Below are 25,501 nucleotides of genomic sequence, written 5' to 3'. Positions count from 1 at the left end.
GTTCAACTTCCTGGAAGTCATGTGGTTCCATGAATAGTCTTGGGATTGGTTGGTGAGTGTTGTGCAGCTGCTAAAGGTGTGTACATATGTCTGTGTTTGGGGGAGATGTGCAAAGATATGGATAAGTGTGTGTGCATGTTTGATTGTGAACATATGATATTGGCATTTGCTATATGGTTTATTCCCAAGAACTGTAGAACATTATGTAAATACATAAAGTGTAAGTAATATAACATTCTGAAATGATAAACTTAGCTGGATTATGAATGTGTGCATTTAGCCACAATCTATAGATTTTGTCCTATGTATGTGAAGGGCTAATATTTGTTTGCCTGTAGCCTGACAAAGATGTACAGTATTGACAGGGCTACCACTCATCTTCAGGGAACGCTGTTAACTAGGTCATCAGGGACCTGGACTATGGAGTGAGTATTCGTTCAGTCATGAACCAAAGCTAAATGGATGCAGTCATTCAGAAAAAGTGACAGTGTATCACTGTTCAAATATCCTATAATGGCCATGATGCCTCAAGTGGGTGCGGTTTCCAGAAGGATACAAAAGCAGTAACCTGCATATTGTCATGATGTTTAAGCTATAACTTTTGTTCCACATAATACTTGCTATCTATATTCATAGACACATTTGTATTAATAAAGCTGTGACTTACGTATTGACATCAATGTAAGATTTGCTTTATTGATGAAATTATGTAACCTAAAGTGTTAAAGTTTGAACCTGAATATGTACACAGACAACACAAAAGGTCAAAGCCCCTCTCCTAGAACATTTATCTCTGTAGAAGACAGCAGTGTTCCCGATCGGGAACTTTCTGAACAGAGGCCAAGTTGAACCTGTTAAACTGAGTGTCCCTGTCTGAATACACATGGGAAGTGTTCACTGTAACTGTGCTGGTGTGCTTACAAACAAAGTCACTCTTATCTTTATCCTCCAAATCCAGAAGGAATGGGAACTGTGTCCTCTATTTTAAGTCAAGGTTCAGGAAATGACTCTGATAAAAGTATTCAGGCTGAACAATGGCTAAAAGCAGTTTGAAACTTTTACAGTTTTACCAGCACAATCAAATGGGGGAAACACCCTTAAAAAGAAAGAGAGAAAAGGATTTGTGACTGCAGATGCAGGAATTGTTCCAGAAACTTTTTGAAAAAAATTCTACACCGGTGCCTTTTAATCTTGTTCGTATTCTTTTACATTTAATTTTGAGAGTAAATGAAATTTGTCCCAGAGGATATCTGGGGCTTCAACAGACTGAGCCCACATAGGTACCAGGCAGAAAAATGTTCAGCATAGAAGTTGACCCCAAGACTGCCGTTATGACTCCAACAGTAAACCTCTTGCCTTGTAAGCATGCAGACTGTGTTTGATCCCCAGAACTAACATAAAAATGCCAGGCCTGATGGTAAACACTTGTCATTCACATGCTGGAGATCCAGAGACATTGAAATCCCAGAACCCATGGCCAGACAGACAAGCCAAGTTTTAAGCCAGTGAGAGATTCTGTTTCACAAAACAAGGTGCAGTGTCTCCAGAATGACACCAGAGGCTAAGTTCTATCCTCCATGCTTGTGAACACATGCAGACATGTACCACACAAACACATGCATACATCGACATATCCACAAGAAAAATTAACTCAAGAATGTGTGCAGGACATGGCAAATGCTCCACATTCATGTTCTGGAATGGTTAAAATAAATAAAAGTGATGTAAGCTTTGCAAAGGACTTGAATCCAGATCCTAGTACCCATCTCAGGCAGTTCACAATTGTCTATGGGATCCAATGCCTCCAACCTCCAGGGACACTTGCACACATGTGCAATATCCACATGCAGACACACAAACATACACACACACACACACACACACACACACACACACACACAGAGGGAGAGAGAGAGAGAGAGAGACAGAGAGAGAAACAGAGAGAGATAAATTAAAATAAAGTAATCTCTTTTAAAATCCTGAACTTTATTACACACTATAAACTAAGCAATGCTTTCCAGTCAATGAAACCACAAATGCTTTCCAAAATATTATTAGACTTTTAATCTAATAATGCATAATTTAGTTATTCACTATAAATATTTTCTTTAAGACTTTTTTCTCTTTTTGCTTTGTATTTTTACTCTTTCAAAGTCTAAGTAACATACAGGCCAGTCAAATGGCCGAGCAGAGTAAGCTGCTTCCTATGAAAACTGATGACTTGATTCCACACCCAGGACCCACATAGTAGAAGTAGAAAACTACTTCTACAAGTTGCCCTCTGACCTACATACACACACACCATTGCACATGCAACCACATACCCAGACACACACAAAGCAAATCAATAAATATAAAAATAGAATTCAAAAGTTTGAGCAATACACACACACAGATTTTTTTATCTAACACAAACTCAGAATGAATCTTTACTCTGACCACTAAATTACTGAACTGAAATGCTTCTAAAATGTTTAAAGCAAAACTAAAGATAAAATTTGTTAAGGTTGTTAACTTATAATCAATAGTGTGATTGTTATGAAAAACTGTGCTATAAATTACTTGATTTTTTTTAATCCTCTGCAGTTCAATCAAAACTCAAATTCCCACCTTTAGTTACATAGTTATAGAATATCATTCATAAATAAATATGAATAAATAAAACAGTTAAAAAGATAATAACATTGGAGTCACTAAAATATACACTCTATTTTAGTGGAATTTTTAAGTACACAGAAATGACATACCGTCATCTGCGTCAGTGACGTTAAACACAAGGACAGTGGATCCGAGAGGCAGATTTTCCATTAAGGACGTGCTATAGGAGCTCATGCTGAAGACAGGTGGATTGTCGTTGACATCAAGGATATTGAAGTAGGCTCGGATGGTGCTAAACTGTCCTCCACCATCCTCAGCACGGACGGTAAGTATGTAATATTGCTGCATTTCATAATCCAGGGCTCGAGTCAAGTTGAAGACACCAGTAACTGGGTTCAGGAAAAAGACGCCATCGCCATCGTCTTCATCCACCACATATGTGATTTCTCCATTCACACCTGAGTCGTCATCTGTGGCTAAAAGAGCTGCCACCAGAGAACCTGCCAGAATGACAAACCAGGTCTAGAGTTAGTGGAACAAGGAGTATTGAGGTATGTCTAAAAGTATAGACTAACCAAGAAAGTGTTTTTACAGTCAAGGATTTTAAATAGATGGCTTCTGTAAAACAGGGAGCTTGGTATCCTGCGAAATTCTAGACTGACACACCTATCCCCTTAAACCACAATCCAAGGACCATGGCAAGCACCCCATAAAGCTCAGGCTGTAGTGCAAGGCTTATCAGAGAAGTAATCTTACTTCTGACACTGTTTCCACCCAGTGCTACCAAGCAATACACTTATCAATAAGTCAACACGTGATCACTGAAGCCCATAGCTAATGTGGGGAACTGGGATTCCAAACAATATCATGTGTGTGTCCTACCAGTGGTCACTACTATAATTAATATAGAAAAAAATGTGCTGAGAAATTAAGGCATATCAGCTCAGAAAATCAAGGGGGAACTGTCAGGGAGAGGGACTACCAGGGAGTCACTTCTATCCAATTTTCTGTGTAGCCTCAGCTGTCCTGGAACTCTCTTTCCGTAGACCAGGCTAGCCTCACATTCAGAGATTGACTCCTGCCTCTGCCTCTGCCTCTGCCTCTGCCTCTACCTCCCAAGTGCTGGGGTTAGAGGCATGTGCCACCATGCCTGGCTGAATTTTGATTTTTGAAGACAGCAACACATTGTAGTTGAGGCTGGCCTCTAATTCCCAGCTGTCTCCCTGCCTTACCTCCTGAGTTTTAGGATTACAGGTATAGGGCACCACACCCAGCTTCACATTTCTCTTCTAAATTAACACTTGGCAGATTCTAATAACTATTGTCTCCATATTACAGAAGAAAATGATGCTTGAGAAATGAGTTAAGTAGCCTGGTCACACAGCTAATGAGGCCTAGAACCACTAACTACAGTCTTTAACACACTCATTTTGGTTTTATCCATTTTTAAAGAATAAAAAGAGAACAGATTTGGCTGTTGTGAAAGCTGATGACCTGAGGCACAGGTACATTCAGAAACAGAAATGCCTGTAGTTATTAATCATGAACTTACTTCACCTCATCTGCTCTAACTTATTAGTCATTTTCTTGGGAATTAGACACAAGATGTTATGCAAAAGATCACAAATTGTGAAGTATATATTTTCACAACTGGAAGTAAACACGTGTTAAACACTATTTATTGCTTAAAACAACCAGAAGAGTGGTTCCTGAAAAACGCCTCTCAGGGCATGTCACTTACCGGGGGTTGTATCTTCTGGGATGTCAAAAGAGTACACAGGCCTGGAGAACTTGGGGGTGTGGTCATTCACATCGCTGATGGTGATGTTTATCCTCATGTCAGAGGACTGAAGGCCATCATCTGCTCGAACCAGCAATGAATACTTGGACCTGTGCTCTCTGTCCAGCCTCTTGGTGGCTATGAGATCTCCAGATTCGGGGTCAATTCGGAAGCTGTCATCAGCTCCACTAATGAGAGCATATGTGACCAGAGCATTTGCACCCTGAGGAAAAAGACCAGGCATGTGAAGTGCTGGAGTCAAGAGCATCGCTTCTCGATGTTTTCAGTGAGCAGGAATTTGACAAAGGAAGACCTTGAGGCTTCAATTGCATGTAACAGTGTAAAATTTCAAAAGGTAGGGAAAAGAAATTTAACTAAGGAGAGAAGGATTTGTGCCCTGAAAATTAAAAATCATCAATGAAATAAAAGACCAAAAATTCATCTGTTACTATGCACTGGATGACCTAATATAGCTACCAGGTCCACACATACCACAGCAATCTACAACGTCTATATAGGCTCTTTCAAAGCCCTCATGGCACTTTTTATAGAAATAGAGAGGAAGACATTGGGTGGTGATCTAGCTGACATGCACCAGTTCCACTGAATGCATCAGTTTAGATTCCTAAGCTCCATCATCTGGACTCAGTTCATGTCCCCCCAGTGCTGTGCTATAATGGCAATTAAAGGCCAAGTGCTAAATGGAGGGACTTTGGAAAATAGAAAGGCAAAGAAGAGAGAGGGGCCCCTCTGGGTTGCTTTCAGGAAGATACAATGCAAAGAGGACAATGGTGTTGAGTATCATAGAGTGCAAGAAATGTCTTGAGTGTAAGCAAGTATTCACAGAGAAAGAGTGAACGAGGCAAATAAAGAGCCTGGAACAAATGGTCTTAATAAAAATGTTAGGATATATGTTGGAGAATTTCAAATGTAGCACAGATTGGATTGATTTCCATAGCCATGAAATCTGATTCTGTTTCACATAGAAGCATGTGTTGATGGACAGACAGAGACAGAGAGAGCTGGGGATACAGACATGGGTACAGTGTAGATACAAGGAGATGGCCTACAGTGGAGAAGTGCTGAGAAGACAGTGAGTAGAATGGTAGCCAAAGTGATTGTTGCTCCTTTATCCAAAAACTGGGAGAAATGATGTGGTGACCAAGGACAGCTTCACAGAAACAGCAATCTGGCAATCAGAGATTGAGAATGACATGACATCTTAGAAGATCATGGTAGGATGTGAGAGTCCTCAAATGAGAGAATTTAAATCATAGTACATGAGAAAGAGCAGGGCCAAGACTAAGCATTGGCTGCTCAAGAGCAAACAGAGTGTCATGAGCCATGATGGATAAAAGGTGAAGAGGGGCTGGAGAGAAAGGTCAGGTGGATGGCTGCCTAAAGTCAATGCAGAGGCCTGAGAGGAGAGTATCCTAGCAAAACTCGAATGCAAAGAGACTGTGCAAAGTTAAAGACCATGGCAATTTGCTAGTGGAGGCACTGACTTCACAGCAGTGAGTGTCTCATAAATACACTGCTGTCCTTTGAAACTAAAAAGCAATTGGAGTTGTAAACTCTTAGCTGTGTGCCTTGTGATATAAGTGCTAAGTTACACTATGCATGTTGGGGCTCCGTGTCATAGGCTGAATCCTGCTTTAGCACTTCCGTGTTGCATTGGGCCACACACTGTCCTCTCACTGCCTAGCCATCCTTGTAGGCATAATTGGAATCACGTGACTACCTGCCAAATAGGGCTGTTTCAAAGACTAAATTGGCTAATACCCATTTTCACAATTAGAGTGATCCTTGATAGAGGATGGAGGAAAATGCTGGGTGACCATATCCTTCATTTTCTAAGGGAAGTATTTGATGATGTAGCAGTCTACAACTGGAGAGAAGAGTCCCAGTTCTCCTACAGAAAGCGGGTCTGATGCCCTGTTATAACCACTGACTGGAACCCCAAGGTAGTAAGTACTGCTGGAGTTCTTGGTTTTATAAATCTGTTTTGATTTAAACACAGATTCTGTAACGAATTTGCTTTTTCTTATTTGTTTCTATCCAGAAATTGATTCATTAAAATATTCAAAGAACTCTTGGAAGCAATATTAGGAAGAAAATGGTGTCGGGTGGAGATCAAAAGTGAACTGACTGGATTATAGATCCTAAGCTCCTGGACAGCTTTTATGTCAGAGGTTTTGATGTTTTGCTGTGTACGTTTCTGCTTTCCAAGCATGTAAAAAGATCATCTTCGACAGCATGAGGCAAAAACACTCTCATTCAAAACTTATGTTCAGTGGCCTTTATAGACTTTTTTAAACAATGTGTTTCCAAAGCCAGTCTTAACATTAATAAAGAAAGTGCCTCCAAATCTCCCATAACTTAATAAGAGAAGGGCTGAGTTTGACACATTCTCTTTGTGGATTCACCTGTATCTAGCATAGTCACTGTAGTTTTATGGTTGAACAAAAACATCCAAAAAGCATTTTCTGCTCCTGATCTACCCACATTCTGGACTGTTCTATGCCATGAAGAATTCTACCATTCTAGTGGAGCCATGGCCATGATTAACAGCTACACTCCATTCTGAACCATCCAAATGATAGACTAGTAAGCTAAGAGAATTTGAAGAAACAGGAACATTTTGAAACCATTATACAAATGATTCCATACTTAGAAAAACCCCATCTACAAAATGACTCAGGATAATAAACAATGTTCTTCAAATGGTAATTGTTCTCCTGAAAGGAAGCAAAGACCATGTCCATACAGCAATCTGTTCCTGTTCAGAATCAGCTGGTGCTATTTACTCATGAACAGCTGAAATGTCTAGTGGTTAAAGTGGGGGTTTTGTAAAGTCTGTTTGTTTAACATCTCAGTCCTGTCAAGTGGGGACACACCATTAAAGCACTACTCCTGTGCAGCCAGAGGCAGAGCCCCATGGGAGGATTTCAGGGTAAATGACAATAGTGTGCAGTTGACTTTTCCAATCTGAAGTGTTGTTTTCAAAAACTGAACTTTTGAATGGTCTGAGCATTCTTAGCATGTTCTTAGCATGCAGACTTGGTAACTGGAGAATGTGGCCTTATGACATGGATCACTTTACTCAGTGACCTCTGGATTCTCTAAAACATGAATATCTCCATATCATATATATTGTCTTACTATATGTAATACATTATATATTATATTATACATATAACATATGATATATCTAACTATATATTATACATGAGTATTTCATAACATATAATAGATAAATTAAAGAAAAGTGTGTAGATCATAAACCAATAAGATGATTGAAATTTCCAGCAACATCTACATGCTCAGTGCCTTGAAGATGCCCATTTTTCCTCAGTCAGTAACACAGCAATTTCCTGTATCACTAGAGGCATCTTGCGTTTCAACACTGTTTTGATAAAGCAAAGTGCAGCCAGGGCTTCAGTGGACAGGAAGCATTCCCATGAGCTGTTTCCACTCCAGCCAAGAGGTGAGGTTCTAAGAAAGCAAAGCCCATAGACCAAGGGGTTGTCAAAAATAATTGACATTAACCCACCACAAAGAACTTGGAGGAGAATATAAATCTCTGGATCCTGTTGGGAACTTGTGTGTCTATCCTGCTTTATACAGTCAAAGAAATGCTGGCTCCCCACAAGAGCTGAAATACCCTGGTGCTGTGGGAAACTCCCCTTATTAAGAAAAGGATGTATTGAAGGAGGAAATAATCCCAATGGGCTCCATCTTTTTCAAACAAAGAACAGTGAGTTCAAGGCCAGCCTGGTCTACAGAGTGAGATCCAGGACAGCCAGGAGTGTTACACAGAGAAATCCTGGCTAGAAAAACAAAAACAGAACAGTCCTAATGCAGATTTCAGATTTCTGGTGGGTTTGCTGATTCAGTCTCCCTGACACCATGATTTTCTACAACCCCTCATACAGCCCTTAGAGTCTGTGGCACCCCAGTTTTCTCCCCAAGGTTTTCCCTCTACTGCCTTGACCAGATGACAAGTGCCCCCAGGCTATTTATTCATGCTTTACCCTCTTATCCCTCTATCCTGCCTGACCCTGAATAAGCTGCTTCACTCCACATCTTTACATATCATGTCTTTGTAAAGTGAGGTGTCTACATGACCATACCTGCATACTTACTTAAGTGTTAAATCTAAAACCCACCTCTCAACAAAGATAAAAAGAAGGTGCATGAAAACCAATTTGGATGTAAATACCTAGAGATGTAAGGACACTCCCACTTTTCAAATGTCACTATGACTACATCTTAAAGATGAGTTTGAAGGCAGCTAGGCATGAGCTGCATACACTCTTCACTCTCAGGCATAGCAAAGCCCCAAGAGAAGCATACCATGCATATAGCATGACACTCATGCCAATAACAAGTGCTCTAGAAAGGGAAGTGTAAGGATATTATCTCAAGATAATAGTTAACAATGGATCTGATAGTCCCCAGAGGACAGTTCTTAGGAGAGTCATATACTGATGAAAACAATCAAATTTCCATATACAATTTATTTGCAATCCACTATAATTTGGGTTGAGCAATCCCATATCAATCATAATATCCCACAGAGTCAACTTCCATCGCACTAAAATATTTATTAAAATTAGCATAGCTATTGCTTCATTTTTCTGAAGTGATTAGAACAAGACATTTCAAACAAATGAGTTACATTTCTCTCCTCCTCAACTGCCATTACAGCCATTCAGTGCTGATTATCTTACATCAACCACATGATATTCATGCTGATGTTGTACTCAAATTTCATAAATGGATACAGCTAAATATATTGTATCAGCAATGAGCTCTAAGACAGTGAACTATTTGCTAAACTATGTCAAATGTTACCTAGAATCAATAGTACAGGTGTTCACTCTCACAACTGTCAGCGACCACTGACCTGGGAATCAATATCAACATTTCTCCATACAAAACGAAATAGTAGACACTAACCAAAAAACATCAAATGTTTTCAGAACTCCCGTTACCTAAAAGTTTATGTTTTATTCTCTTCCCTTTTACTAAATTTTGTGAAATTAATCATGACTAGGCTATGATGTTTCTAAACTGACTCTCAGAACTAGTCTGTTACTTACTTACTTATCTATCTATCTATCTATCTATCTATCTATTTGTTTATTTATTTGTGTATTTTTGAAACATGGTATCACTCAAGAATCCTGGATGCTGGCATTCTCCTGGTAGACCAGGCTGACCTCCAACTCACACAGATCCACCTGTCTCTGCTTCCAGATTGTAAGTGTGCACCACCAAATGCAGTCTTGTTCTACCTACTTATTCAATGGTAAAGAAAATATCTATAAGCCATTTAATCATAGTTTAAAAAATCAGACGTCCAGACATTCCTGGGGTTGAGGAGGAAAGCCAGTTCTGGGTAGGGCTTTGGCTGAGGGATGATGGGAGGATGTCCTGGTATTTGGGAAGGTTTTCCACTCAATATCAGAGAAATAATTAAACCTTTTACTCACAAGAAAGGAGAAACCAAGCAAGGAGCTTTTATGTGGGGAACCATAAATTAACTCTATAATCTCCCAGGTTATTGGTAGCATGGCTATTGTGTGTCTACACTTACAATAATATAGAGGATGATAATCTATATTGTGTCTAAATTTAACATTTGCCAATAGGTATGAAATTTGTTTATTACAATAAATTGAAAAACTCATTAGTTTTTCTGCATGACAGCCTTAGATATTACAAATTTTTAAATTTATATAGGAATAAAAATATAAGATATATAATTATTTAAAAGTATAAAGATTTTAATGTCACCTTAAATATTGTTAGTTTTAAATTATTTGTTTTTTTTTCAACTACAAATGAAATAAAAATAGATCCTTGGTGCTTTGAAAGCAAATAGAAATGATGAAAAGGGAAGAATAAAAATCCAATTTCAATGTCTTTATTTAAAAAAAATTGACTTCTCCCAGAAATCTAAAACACAAAGGAAAAACAACTGAGTTGTCGATTGCTGATTAGAAAACATCCTCCTGACTAACCTTGTCTATTCTCATTCTTTTCTCTTATTTGTGTGGGAAGGGTAGGTATGGGCTTATGTGGGTGCTGGTGTGTGTGAGTGCATATGAAGGTCAGGGGTCAACGCAGGTGTTTCTTGGGGGTTACCCAACTTCAAATATTCTGTCTCTTTGTCTCTCTGTCTGCCTGCTCTTTCTCTCTGTCTCTCTGTCTCTGTCTCTGTCTCTCTCTCTCTGTCTCTCTCTGTCTCTCTCTCTGTCTCTCTCTCTGTCTCTCTCTCTCTCTCTCTCTCTCTCTCTCTCTCTCTCATGTGTGTGTATATACATGCACATGGGTGTAGTGTCCATGCAGGTCAAAGAATATGTTAGATTCCCTGGAGCTGGAGTTACAGGCAGCTGTGAACTGCCTAAGGTGGGTGCTGGGAACTGAATCCATGTCCTCTACAAGAGCAGCCAGTGCTTTTGACTGCTGAGCCATCTCTGCAATCCCACCACAGAGTCTCTCCCTGAGACCTGGGATCCACCAAATAGGCTAGATGGGCTGAACATCCTGTCCCAGAGACCCTCCTGCCTCTGCTTCTCTGGTGCTGGGTTTACAAACCAGCACCATTGCACCCAGCTTTTTTATGAAGGTGAAGAGGCTTGAATTTGGGTCTTCATGTTTGTGAAACACACACTTTACAGACTGAGCATATTGCATTCTTATATCACAGTTAGAACAAACTAATAGATGTTGTCTGGAAAAGAACACAACATCCGTAACCTTAGTCACTGAACACTAGAGCTCTCAGCATGCACTTCAGATTCTGTAAGTCACTGCTGTTACAGATTCTAAAGATGTGAGCTACCTCATCAGCATCCACAGCAGTCAACTGCATAATCTTAGAGCCGTCTCCAATGTTCTCTTCCACAGTGAGATCCAGAGTGTCTGTTGGAAACACTGGTGGGTTGTCATTGATATCTTGAAGTGTTATTTCTACCTACAAAGAAAAAGGAAACAAAACCAGACATGAGGGCTCTACGGAAAATGCAGACCCAGAGTCCATGCAACTATCCTTCCCAAAATGAATAAAAAAACAACCCAAAAAGCAGGACTCCTTAAAGGAAGAGTATAAAATATTCATAGGGACAAATAAGGCCAATCAAACAGCATCTGACTTGTTGATGGTGGGTGATTTTAAATGGTCACAATGGAGTTCATACTGGAAAATGCCCCCTGAGAGTTGTCACTGCAACCCATGATGTCAGATGACACTAGAGGTGATATAAACAGTTTGGCCAGAAATGTTCGCACAGTGTTAACTGATGCCTGTGGGAAGTAAAAACAGTCACATATTGTTTCAGGAAACACTTGAAATTTCTCCATGTAACATCAACCCTTTAATTCGGGAACACAAAAACTAAACACTTGTCCATATTGACTCCCATTTGCAGTAACAAAAATGCAACAAGCCCCCCTTCAAAAGCCATGTTCCAGAGATCCCAAGTGTAAACTGCTTCTTTGAAAGATCTTAGAGCTAATTACCCTACCTAAAAGACATTTTCTAAAGTAAAGCTCTACAAAGTCTGAACAGAAACTTCCAGTCCCTGTGTTTCTCATCTTAGTTGGGCGTGAGAATTAGATGCTCCGAGAAGAGGCCAGACAGCTGCCAGCACAGTGAAGGCTTCCTTGGAGAAGATCACAAATTAAGTCAAGGAGAAAAACTCACCCAGCCAACCAGAAAGGATGTATTTCTCAGAGAATCGGTGTTCTGTAAGAAGCTATTATTAATTGCTATCCTGTGAAGACCCTCTCAGATCCAGGGTTTAAAATGAGAACTGAGGAGAGAAGGGGGCCAGCAGAGAATATGGTTTCTCCTCAAGAGATACAGGAAAGGGGAGGAGAGCATTAGGTGGGCACAATGTCACTTTCTGACCCAAAATGTTGGGGAAAATACAAACAATTAAGACAACTAAGTGGATGAAAAATTGATAAAAAGCAAAAATATACAGAATTTAGTATTTAATAATTTCTGTGAGTCTCTCTCTACCTTTAGTGGAGATTTGCTCACCAGCAAACAGCTCAATCTCATCCACGAAAAGGCAAGAGAGGCCAGCGGGAACCTGTAGCTTCCCCGTCCACCAGTGTGGGCTCTCTCTACACCCTTCTTCTGAACAGCACTCCATGGCAGCTGTAAGAGGCAACCAGGCATCTGAAGGCTTACAAATGCCATGGGTTTACAAACAAATTAGGCTCTGCTCCTCCCCCAACTGAACCTGAACACTTCATGTCTCTTGGCCTTTATCCCTCATCTCAAAATCAAGTGTACACAGGAAACTTAGAAATGCACATACACACACACACACACACACACACACACACACACACACACACAAACGCCTCCTGTGGCTGAAAGCTTCAGGCATTGGTCCTGACTCTATCTGCCTTGTTCACCACTGCATACTCCAGGCTTGCTAGCTCACCTGGAGATTCCCCTGTCTCAACTTTCTGTCTAGTTCCAGGGAACTCAGAATTAGAGATATGTTACAGTGTCCCACTTTACTTCTGGGGATTAGGACTTGGGTCATCACCTTAGCAATCAAGTTCTCTACCCACTGAGACATCGCCTCAAACCCCCAGAATAACTAGCTCACAATTAGCTGCCAGTGACAGATCTCAGATCCACAGTGGCCCTTCATTTGTCTTTTAAGGGAAAATACAGAAAGTATTTTTCAACATGTACTCTCTCCATTAAGGAATCTAATGAACTATTTTAGCATTCAGGTTGAATCAGTAATTATTATTGTTCCCTCTAAAAAAACAATCAGATTTAGAAAGAAAGAGGTCTTTATGTTAATTATGCTTTTGGATATATTTGCTAAATTTCCAATGATTGACTCCCATGTTTTATATGATAATTTCAAACAGGCCATTCTACATCTTCATTAAGTCAGGAGATTAAAAACAGTTAACATAGGAGTCAAGCCAGTGAGCTAAGCCCAGTCCTGACTGTACTCACTGAGAGAAATGACTGCACCAGTGTGGAAAAGCAGCTCAGAGAAATCCCCAGGGTTGGGAGACAAATTTCTTTTCCCCAAGATGTCAACAGTAGGTTTCCAATGGGGGAGGAAGGATTTCATTGTCTCAATTTGCACATCCATCTGCAAGCACATTTCACCTTTTCCCTTAAAGGAACAATGTCTCATCCTATTTTCTCCTGTGATGTTCATGGCTAACACAGGCCCAGCACTCCATAGACTCCAAAACGCCGGATGATACATGTTGGAGTGAGTGAGCATATCACAGGCAAAGCAGTCCAGATTCCAGAAGAGAATGATTTGTGCATGTGTGAAAATGTGTTTATAGTTTGGATATATTTTTTGAATATCACTCACTGTATTTGTTGGATACACACAGGTTTTCATGGTAACACACTGTTCTGTACAACTTGCAGCTGACATGCACCGTACTTCTAGATTGTTACTAAGCCCAGGGCCTTCACAGCCTCACACCTGACTCCCGTGAAGAAGGCTGTGCATGCTTGTGTATGTGCACATGCATGCGGGGACACACACACACACACACACACACACACACACACAGCCTAAAACAATGTGTGGCTAGATAGTTTGTTATAACTATTAAAATACACAAGCCTGTTAGCTAATTCATGCACTTAAGGCATCATGAAGTCTGTTTCAAAGTCTTTGCCTGCATCAGCCTTTGAAAATTGACTCTCAATGAGTAGAGAAAATGTTCTGTGTGCTTTGTAAGCTTATAGAATGCGTGGCACACTGAAAGCTCAGAGAGCCATTCATTTACAAAATGTATTAACACTTAAGAAATATGGAAGAGCATCATGCTCATTTCCTTTTATTTTACAGAGAGCATGAGCCAAGGCATTGAAACGTCAAGTGTTTTTATCTAAGGAAAACAATGAGAGGCCACAGGGCCAGGATCCATTGAATTTTCCTCAGCTGAGTACAGAGTCTGGAATGCTGAGCTGGCTTGATGTTGTACCCAAGGCCAACGGCCTCTGCCCTTAGTTTTAAAGCAGAAACCTATCACTCAAAGCATGTCCTTTGTGGTGATATATTGTGTACCCTAATAAAATCTGCCTGAAGATGAGAGGACAGAACAAGCCACTAGATTAAAGGTAGAGGCCAGGCAGTGGTGGCACACACAGTGCATGTCAGCTGTAAGTTGTACAGAACAGGGTGTTACTATTAAAACCTGTGTGTATCCAACAAATCCTAGCACTTGGGAGGGAGAACTTCATCTGGATCTCTGTGAATTCAAAGCCACCCTGAACTACAAGAGATTGATTCAGTCTAGAAGAGAAACTGAGCCAGGCAGTGGTGGCACACACCTTTAATCCCAGCACTTGAAATCTCATGCGTTTAATCCCAGAACTAAGGAGGAAGTGAAATGGCTGAGTGGAGAAAGGTATATAAGGCATGAGGAGACAGGAGCTAGAGGCCTTTTCAGCTGAAGCCCTTTCAACTGCCAGTTCAGAGACATTCAGTCAGAGGATTCGTAGAGTTGGTGACGTGACAAGTAGCTGTGGCCTGTTCCTTTGTCTCTCTGATCTTTCAGCATTTACCTCAATATCTGGCTTGGGAGATTTTTATTAAAAGACCATTACAGTCTTTATCCAAAAATAACATGAAAATTATGTTTGAGGAAGTTTATACCTGAAGAGATGCATGAAGAACTAATTAATTAAGAAAGTGAAATAGAGAGAGAAAAGAAAGAGAGGAAGAGAGGAGGGAGGGAGGGAGGGAAGGTGGGAGAAGAGAAGAGAACAGAAGAAAAGAGAGGAGAGGACAGGAGAAGAGAAGAGAGGAGAGGAGAGGATTTTATCCACAGTTTTCCCAATTTTAGGATATTTCATCTGTGGCTTGTGGAAAGATATTCAAATAGGTGTGTCTTCAAGTTCAATCACTCAGTGGGAAGTTCGAGGTGTATATTACAAATAGAGCTGTAGTGAAGGTACAGGTATAATTAATTGCTTTTCAAAATCAGAAAGATCTGCTTTCTTCCTAAATGCTGAGATCCTTTTAAACTTTTCAGAAATTACTGACAGCTAAGTAGTTGGAGAGATAAAAAGTACACAAACTATGAAACAGCAGGTGACACTATGTCAGGGCAGAAAAGGCAGTGGGCTGAGTGGCAAGCATAAGACAGAACATCCCTGCCATTGTCTTTGTGGAACTAACACTTTAATTAAATACCTGTATTGTATAAATTATGGAAAGCATGGCATCAAAAATAAAAATTAGAGTCCACATGTACATGTACTACCTCTATGGATATTGAAGGATTACATCAAGATTATATACAAGTACAATTTTTTAAAGATTTATTTATTTATTATGTACACAAAAGAGATTGCCAGATCTAATTACAGATGGCTGTGAGCCACCATGTTTGTGCTGGGAATTAAACTCAGGACCTCTTGAAGAACAGTCGGTGCTCTTAACCTCTGAACCATCTCTCCAGCCCTAAAAGTACAATTTTTAAGTATTTTATGATTGTGTGTGTGTGTGTGTGTGTGTGTGAGAGAGAGAGAGAGAGAGAGAGAGAGAGAGAGAGAGAGAGAGAGAGAGGGGGGGGCACACTCATGTGCATGCATATACACTCATGTGCATGCATATAAATACAGTACCTGCAGAGCTAGGAATAGAGTTACAGGTGATTGTGAGCTACTCAGCGTGGGTGCTGGGAACTGAACTCAGGCACTTTTGAAAGAGTAGTATATTTCCTTAACCTCTGAGCTATCATCTCAGCCCTAAGGGTACAACTTTTAATGAATTGTTTTTGCTAAAATATCTCTTAATAATAGAAGGTTATAGCTCTAAATTTTCTACATCTATCCATATGCTGCTGAAGGTGGTAGAGACTGAAAAGTGCTTATTCTAAATGCTTAGGGTTGGGGCTTCCCTGGTGGCCAGCTGCTTCTAGAATTGGGGATATTTGTATGGCTATAATGGCACACTTGGGGCAAGAAACTCAAGTCTAAATACCGTACTCACTTTGTTTCACAAGTACCCTCTACACATATATTTCATGGCATATTTTCAGTTTGCCTGTATCTTGACTGCTTCCCAGAGGCAAGTGTGGGATTTTCCATTTGTGGCAGCATTTCCATGCTCCAAACACTATGTGTTTTGAAGTATTTTAGATTGTCAGAGTAGAGACATTTAGCCTGTCACTGAGACTCTCCAGTTCCCAAAACCGTTAGTAACACTCAAAATAGTGACTTCTAGATTCTGAGATTTGGAGAGGACGAATCTGTCTTGCCCATATTTATTACTTACCCCTTCCTAACAGCATCTTTCTTCTAGGGACACGTCCTTAAAGCAAACCCATTTTTAGATTTCTGCAACAGTGGCTTCCTACTGGAACATGAGGAATACACTGATTGAAGCTGTCTTCTATGTCGTGATAGCTAGAATCGCCCCAATCCGGTGGCACTCCCAGCTCTTTTGAATCCCTCTAGTCACCAAGTATTTTCCTGGTGGCACTAAATACACTGTGATAGTTTACTGACACCATGCTAGTAATGATGACTGAAACATTAACGGAGCTTGAGACAAACATCACTGTGTCCTGTGCAGAAGGGGTTCCATTTGAGAGAGCATGTGGACTCCTCAGCAGAGCCCAGCACCACAACAGGTGCAGCCAAGTGAGCATGGCCCACAACAGGCCACTAGGCTGTCCCTCCAGGGACACTTTGCGAAATGAGACCTAGGTGATAGGCATGTAGACTGGGCATGCACTACTGAAAATAGCTGAGGAAAATAGTCTAGTCTTACTCTGAAAACAGTTTTTATTTTATTAGAGTGAAGTAGATGCTGGAAAACTACCAGCCCCTCTTCTGTATGGGGGCCCCACCCCCTCTTCTGTATGGAGGCCCCACCCCCTCTTCTACATGGAGGCCCCCCCCCCTCTTCTGTATGGAGGTCCCACCCCCCTCTTCTACATGGAGGCCCCACTCCCTCTTCTGTATGGAGGTCCCACCCCCTCTTCTACATGGAGGCCCCACCCCCTCTTCTACATGGAGGCCCCACCCCCTCTTCTGTATGGAGGCCCCACCCCCTCTTCTGTATGAAAGTCCCACCTCCTCTTCCACATTGAGGTTCAGTTGATCCACCCCGGATCTGTTCAGTCCTCCTGTATGATCAGTCACTTCCTTTGGCCCTGAAGAGGAAAACGCCACCTTTCCTGCCTGACCTGAGATGTCATGTGGATTTTGCATTTCCCAAAGATGTCTGGGCTCAGCTGTGCAGAAAGCCCAGGATTGCTGGGACACAGGACCTGACCATCTACCCAGGAAACTAGAGAGTACTGTTTACTACACAGACAACAGGGTGACTCATTAGACTCACAGCTCTGGGTAGATAATCAAATTTAGATTTAATGTGTTAATATCTACTCCAACTAGAACAGATACTATGTGATTTATGTTATTCAATGGGATTGGCTCATTGATTATGCTCTGTGAGCCCCCAAGAGCAAATATTAAACTCATATGAAAGCCTAAATTTGCTGTAATACCCCTCCCTTCAGGTGCTAATTATCAGCCAGAACTCTGGCATTCTGCTTTAGTGTTCTTTTCGTTTTTGGTTACAGATGAACTAACCAGATGGTTTCATCAATAGAACAAAAATCCAACCCCTGTTGACACTGTAATGTGTGGCTTTGGCTGTACGCACTTTCGCTTCTTAAAACGAAAACTAGCACAGCTGTAAAGGTCGGTGCCAGGGTCCACCCAGCTGCTTTGATTTTGTTCTTCAATCCTTTCCCTCTTTGGGGTGACCACTGGGAATTCTGTTGCCATGAGTCTGGGGGAAGCTTTCCCTGTGTCCTGAGCGGTTCATCGTGCTACAAGGCCAACATGCATTACAGTTCACGAGTGACTCACATTTTAGTTATGAGAAGGTCTTAACAAGGAACAGCTTACATTTAAATGCCCAAATGTCAGGACCGCGGTGTTTGGACTGTGGAGGCACATAGGGTCATGTCAGTTGATGAGCAATACTTTCAGGTATTTATTTATTTATCGTGTAGAACCGACCTAGTTCCACAGTCTGCGGTGATAAGGGTATGTGTCTCATTTGACGACTGACTGGAATCCTGACGGGAGAAATGAGACTTTGGAGGAAAGACTTTGCATCCCACCATGTGAGAGCCTGGTAGGGGCTGTGTGTGAGCTGTTAGGAAAGCCAAAGGGAGCCACAAAGTATGTCCTGCCTCAGTGAACCCCACACTCTTGAGCTCTGAAACCTGCTACAGGACCAGAAGCTATTGAAGACTCAGAGGGCACCAAAAAGAAAGTCTAAATATTTAGGCATTCAGATTTATTTCATTTGCTTCTTTTTTTAAGTGTATGAGTGTTGCTCGCATGTATGCATGTGCATTTTGTGCATGCCTGGTGGTCAAGGAGGCCAGAAGAGGGTGTTAGATCCCCATGGCTAGAGAACAAGACCCATCTTAAACCACACAGCTGGAGGAAAATTCTGTGAGACTGGAAAAATGGTTCAGTTACTGATCTTCTTTTCATGAGCATGAAGGCCTGACTTCAACCCAGGATCTGTGTGAAAAGCCTGGGCATGGTGATGGGTACTTCATGTCTGGGAAGATGGAGATAGCTGGCTTCCTGCAATTCCCTGGCTGGCCCACCTAGACTTTTCACAAAGTCCCAGCAAGAGACCCTCTCTCAAGTAGTTTATAATAATAATCATCATTATGATTGTTGTTGTTGTTACTATTAAAAAAGTGAATCACTTCAGAGACCCAACACCAAAACTTGTCACACACACACACATACACACACACACACACACACACACACACACACACACCCCTGTTTACACACACAAACATACCCATACATGCACAGATGCACACACTTTCACATCACACACATATTCATATACAAAATGAAAATGCATTAGGCTTTTACTAGAAAATGAATAGTTAACTGTCATTGCATCTATACATTGTTTTACAGGAAACACTTTAGTAAAAGAAATATGATTTAGAAGGTAATCTGCCTGCTAACAATGAATGTAGTAGTTAGTTGCTTTGGGAATGCAAGGCTACTACCATTTCTGCATTTGAAACTTTGTCCAGTATAAATGAAATTATAGATGTAGGCAGGCACGTGTCCATTACTCCACACAAAGGTGACTTGTTCTCATTCAGTTGTTCCTGAGTATCAGGGAAGACAGAACATGTGCCTTTTCAATTCCTTAGTTTCACTTTTAAAAGCAAATTGGAAATCACATAAAGAGCTTCAAGACACAGCTTATTACCCATATATGCAACACGGATGTGACCATGCCCAATTAAATTTCTCAAACCAAAGCCATTATGCTAATCTCTCACCACTAAAGCTCTCCCAGCAGTCGGGAGCATATGTTCTTGGAATTTTGATGCATTTCTCATAGGAAAGGAATATTTGTAACAGACAGACTTGGAGAGGAGCCAGTGGTGATGAGGGTGGCCAGGGGTGCAGGCACAAAGCAATTATGTCCATTCTGCAGGCAGCATGCTTTCCATAGCTCACTAAGTGTGTGGTGACATAACAAGAAGCCAGGGCTGGGGCGCTTTCAATACTGTTCAAGTCAGAACCAAATAAGGAGTTCTAATGCCACCATACGCAGCCGCGTCAACTTCTCCTGAAATCAAAACTGCATAATTTCTACATTTGCCCAGATTCTTACACATGCCCTAAAGTGCATACAGAGCAAAAGATGGAATAAAAGATGTGTGGTTTTCATGTGGAACATAAGTAAATTTTTATGTTTCTTCAAAACAAACACTCTGTAAAGGCATTCTGGAATGTTCTTTTAGGTAGATTTTGACCTGAGTAAGGGAGACACGTATCAGAGGGAAATTTTAATAAAAAATAAACAAATGAAAAAGTTCTGTCAAGATTTGTGAACCTACTTTTTCCTTGCTTAGTGGGCTTTAGACATCATGAAGCAGTGATACTGTCTCCACAGACTCCTGAAGGGGTTGGAGACTGCTCAGCCTTGGAAGGGCTTGCTTCATGAGCATGAGACCCTGGCTTCCAGCCCTAGAACCCTTGCAAAAGAAAGCCAGGCATCCTGGTGCTTGCTTGTTATGCTAGAGCTTGGGAAGCAGAGACAGAGGCCCCTGGGACTTGCTGGCCAGCTAAGCTAGCCTGCACGATGTGCTCCAGCCAGAAAGAAACTGACTGAACAAAAGGCAAACGTGTGTAACACCCAAGGAACAATAGCTAATGTTGTTGTCCTCTACACACACACACACACACACACACACACACACACACACACACACACTTGCACACTACTGAAAACTGGAAATTTCAGGCTTGTTTTAAAAGCAGAAGCTGTAGTTATTCATTGATTGGCTGACTGGCCCCAGTTCTTCATCCCTCTGCATAAATAACTATGTGTCCCTCCGACTAACCTTGTTATTTCTCCCAGTGCCTCCTGACTTCCTGTTCATCTACAACACTCCATTTGAATGGCAGGGTAGTCAGAAATGGAGAAACCTGAAATGTCCTAGAACTGTTAGTCTCCTGGTACCCAGAAAAGGATGGTGCATATTCAGTGCAGCTGTCAGAGATGAGAAATCTGTAGCCCAAACCAGAGCTTCCTGCCTAAATCATAGCCTAGAGCAGCCACACTGACAACTACCCAGAGACACACAAGGAAGTGCATCCCTGTCACCCTGTCAGGTACAGGGTGCTTCACTGTGAAACAATACTGAGCCAAGCTGAAGAGGTACACAGAAGAACAGAGGGATCTACTCCCTGAATTGTGTCCATAAGTTTAATGTTCTAAGCAATGGTTGATGAGACACAATAAAGAGAAAAAAGACAGTGGCTCGTGGCCTGAGGTATGCCTGGTACTCGAGGTATATTTTATTGCTCTGAGCTTGTTAATAAACTCTACTGCCATATGTAACATGCCAGTGTGCTCTCTCCTGCCTGTTGGGATGAGGTGTGGCAGCAGTGAGCATGTCGTGCCCCCTGTGCCAGGCAGCCAGATGAAAGCTCCAGGATAGCTGAAAAAACATCATTGATGTGGACCATGATACCAACTAAAATGTCAATTTCTACAGAAAGGAGGGGTGACTCAAAGGTGCTAAAACGTACACTGGAAATGACAGCCTTTTCAACAAATGGTGGCGAGAAAACTGGACATGACATGCAGAGAAATGAAGCTAGAATCCCCATCTCCCACCCTAGACAAAACCTAACTCCAAATGAATCAAAGACCTTGACATTAGATCTAAAACTTTGAGTATAAATCAAGTAAAAAATTCCATTTACAACAGCCTCAAAGAGAAATGATTAAAAATATACATTGTAATAAACCTAACCAAGGAAGTGAACAGCCTCTAGATAAAGACCACAAAACACTGACCAAAGAAAACGGAAAGACCTCTCGTGCTCACGGATTAGAGGAACTGAAACCCTGAAAGTCGTATCTCCCTCCCAAAACAATGGCAGATTCCATGAATCTCCATCAAGTTTCCAGTGGCATTCTTCATGAAAATAGAAGAAAATCTTAAAAATCATATGGAAACACAAGAGAGCCCTGATAAGGAAAGCGATCGTGAGCAAAAGGGATGCTGCTGGTGAAGTCCCCATGCCTGATCTCAATTTACACTGAAGAGCCATCGGAATAAAAACAGCATAGTATGGGCACAAATGCAGACTCAGTAATAAAACAGAACAGAGGAATATACACGAGAACCTGGACACAAGGCCACACAGCTACAACCACCTAATTTTTTAGATACATGACAAAAATACACAATGGAAAAGACAGCATCTTCAAGAAATGGTGCTTGGAATCCTGGGTAGCTGCTCATAGCATGAAACTAGATCCTTATTTCTCACTCTGCTTGAAAATCAGTTCCAGATGGATCACAGGCTTCAGCACAGACCTGAAAAGCTGAAATTGATAGAGGAAAGAGTGGGCATGTGCTTCCCAGTACAGGCATAGGTAAGGATGCTCTAAACAGAACCCCAGCTACTGGGAGATACAAGTAATTAATAGTCAACAGGTGGAATCTCACAAGACTAGACACAACAAATAAAACTGTTGGTCATGTGTAGAAACACCCTACAAAATAGGGAAACAACACAAATTTAAAAACTGGGCTTGGGGTCTGAACAGGGGGTGTTCAAAGGAAGAAATACAAGTAGCAAAATACACATTAAAAATATCAATACCATTTCTGGAGAGATGGCTCAGAGGTTAAGAGCACTGACTGCTCTTCCAGAGGTCCTGAGTTCAAATCCCAGCAACCACATGGTGGCTCACAACCATCTGTAATGAGATCTGATACCCTCTTCTGTATATATAATAATAAATAAATCCTTAAAAAAAACATATCAATACCATTAACCTGGGAAATGCAACTTGAAACTTCCCTGAGGACCCACCTAACTCCATTCAGAGTGGCTAGCATCAAGTAAACAATTGACAGTAGAAGCTGTCCAGGATGTGAGGAAAAGAGAACACTTACCCACTGATGGTAGGAATGGAAATTAAAGCAGCCACTATGAAAGTCAGTGTAGGGGTCCCCCACACAGCTAGAAATAGATCTTCTGTATGAGTCAGCTATTCTACTCTAGGGCATATACTCCAAATATTATATATCCCTCTTGCACATTCCTATTCACTGTGGTTCTATTCACAGTAGTCCAGAAGTGCAAATAGCCTAGATGTCTATCAACTGATGAATGGCTGATGAAACTCTGCTACTTACATGCAACAGAATTGTATTCAGTGGTGAGAAGGTGTGCCTTCCACCAACACACTGTTCATTGAGCTAGATGCTCTTACAAAGGCACAGAGAGAAAATGGGGGTCCATCTGAATGCCCTGAATGTTAGACAGTATGCATGGCTTGAGTCCATAAGGGAACTCAGATCTTATCAGTACTTAGGTCAGTTTCATAAGGCTTTAGTACTAGAGAGCGAACACTCTCTTCATCACTGAGACTTCAGTGCCACCAGGAAGCCCAGCACACTGTACACATGTTAGAAACTAAAAGCATGCTGCAGATCTCAGCCTCTAAGATCCTAGACCACTCAGGCCTTTGTTCTTTCACTGTTCCGCACTTGTTCACATTACTCTTCACTCCAGGGTACACATTCTCACACAGTCCACCAGGCTGTGCAACACTGCCAGGCTCATGGATAGTGCTTGGATTCCAGCACCTGCCAGCACTATGTGGTGAGTGAGAATAACTCTGTATGCTGTTCAGTGCTAGGCAGCTTTTTATTTTATTTTTACCAATTAACTGAAAATCGCTTTTGTGTAATAACCTCCCAAACAAGAATACCACATAACAGATTAATGTTGCCTCTCAATCATATACTCAGTCCTGAACTCTGGGCATCTCGGTGAACTCTGCAGTTAGAACAAAAATTCTGAAGCCATAAAGCTTCAATGAGGGTTTTATACTTCCACTATCAGTTATACTTTTATGCACTTCCTTTCACATCAGGAACTTGACAAGGATGCCCATTCTCCCTGCTCTTATTCAATAAAGGGCTTAAAGTCTCAGGCTATATCAGTTAGACAGGAGAAAGAGATAAAAATAAGAGAAAACAATCCCTGTCTATATGTGCTCTGGTTCTGTACTTAAGAGCCCTACAGAATCTACTATAGTAAACACATTAATTGCATTGCAGTTAGCAAATCACTATAAAAAAGCCTTCATTTGCACCAACCATGTATCCCTAGAACAAGAAATTAAGAAAAATATTCCATTCATAAAAACTTCCAAAAGAAGTTAAATACACTTGACCAAAGAAGAGAAATACTGGACAATGAGCATTTCAGCACACTGAAAAGGGAGTCAGAGAAGGTGCTAGAAGATGGGAAGATCTCCCATGCTTCTGGATGGGCAGAATCAACATTGTTAAGATGGCCTTACTACCAGGACAAATGTACAGATTCAATGGACAGTTTATTTATGTGGCCATTTGGCTTTTATATCCCACAGTCTTCTCATCTGAATGCAGGAGGAAAGGACAAGCAAGCATCTAGAATGTGGTAAGATAGGGAAGTGTTAAACAGGGGGGAAAGACAATGGTAAGATGAAAGGCAATTTCAACTCCACCATACAGAGTAGAAACCTTACATTGCAAAGAACCAACATTACCATCATGCTTGTAAATCTAGTGTGGTCCTGTCCCCTCAGCCCTGCATTGGTTTAGACTCATAGATCTCAGATCTCAAGGGCCAAGACAGCAAAAACAGACAGGATCCTGAATGTCCATTCCAGCTAAACAATATGTGCAGTGCATGATATAATATAATAATACTTATCACTCAGCTTTAAAGAGAAGCCAAACTGATACTTGCTGCAATGTGCACAAAACAGATCTTATCCAAGTGACATGATCCAGCTACTAACCTATTATAACACAAACCCCTTCCTGTGCCAGTCACCATATCAGTCAAAACTCATCAGAGTTGGGCTTCAGTGTCAGAAGCCAAAATCATACAGGCAGCACATAGTGATGACCACTACAGAGCCCTAGGAGGGTCCTGAATGCCACTGAACAATATATTTAACATTGGTTAGAATGGAAAGTGCTAGGTTGTATGTATTTTATCAGATTTTTTAAAAGGTGCCATGGCACATTCCCATCATTTATGTTGAAGAAGGAAGGAAGGAAGGAAGGAAGGAAGGAAGGAAGGAAGGAAGGAAGGAAGGAAGAAAGGAAGGAAGGAAGGAAGGAAAGAAGGAAGTAGATGTGGAAATCGCCACAGGAAAGTTGGGAGCTTTTGCTCCCTCTGGGCCATCGCTGACTGCAATTGCTCTTTCATACTGAGACAACCGTGCTCACGCAGTTTTGAACAGTAACAGTGTAGTGTTGCTGTCCACCAGCCTAGCACTTGGAAATAGGAGGCTGGAAGTTTCAAGACTATCTTGAGCTACATCACCAGTTCAAGGCCAGCCTAGGCTACATGAGACACAAGCTCAACCAAAAGAAAGGGTTTTACAATTAAATTGGGATAAAGACACAGCCAGTTTACCTGAAGTGTCATCTCCCTTGTGCCTTCCAACCATAACACATGTGTATCAAGTGTCTGCCATGTGTTCAAGTTTA

The 25,501-nt window shown here is 41.2% G+C and overlaps 1 protein-coding gene across 1 annotated transcript in view; it reads right to left on the bottom strand.

The window, feature by feature from the left end:
• Fat4 (FAT atypical cadherin 4) overlaps positions 1-25,501 on the bottom strand; it is a 137,167-nt gene that overhangs the window by 64,864 nt on the left and 46,802 nt on the right. The window contains exons 2-4 of the mRNA XM_036189284.1: positions 11,232-11,363; positions 4,340-4,601; positions 2,748-3,098 (exon numbers count right to left, since the gene is read on the bottom strand). Coding sequence (XP_036045177.1) covers positions 2,748-3,098; positions 4,340-4,601; positions 11,232-11,363 — 745 coding nt within the window. The remainder of the gene's footprint in view (positions 1-2,747; positions 3,099-4,339; positions 4,602-11,231; positions 11,364-25,501) is intronic.

Source organism: Onychomys torridus, chromosome 6 (assembly GCF_903995425.1).
Source record: "Onychomys torridus chromosome 6, mOncTor1.1, whole genome shotgun sequence".
Lineage (NCBI taxonomy): Eukaryota > Metazoa > Chordata > Mammalia > Rodentia > Cricetidae > Onychomys > Onychomys torridus.
Note: the sequence above shows the minus strand (reverse complement) of the source record. Positions and strands in the feature narration are given on the sequence as shown.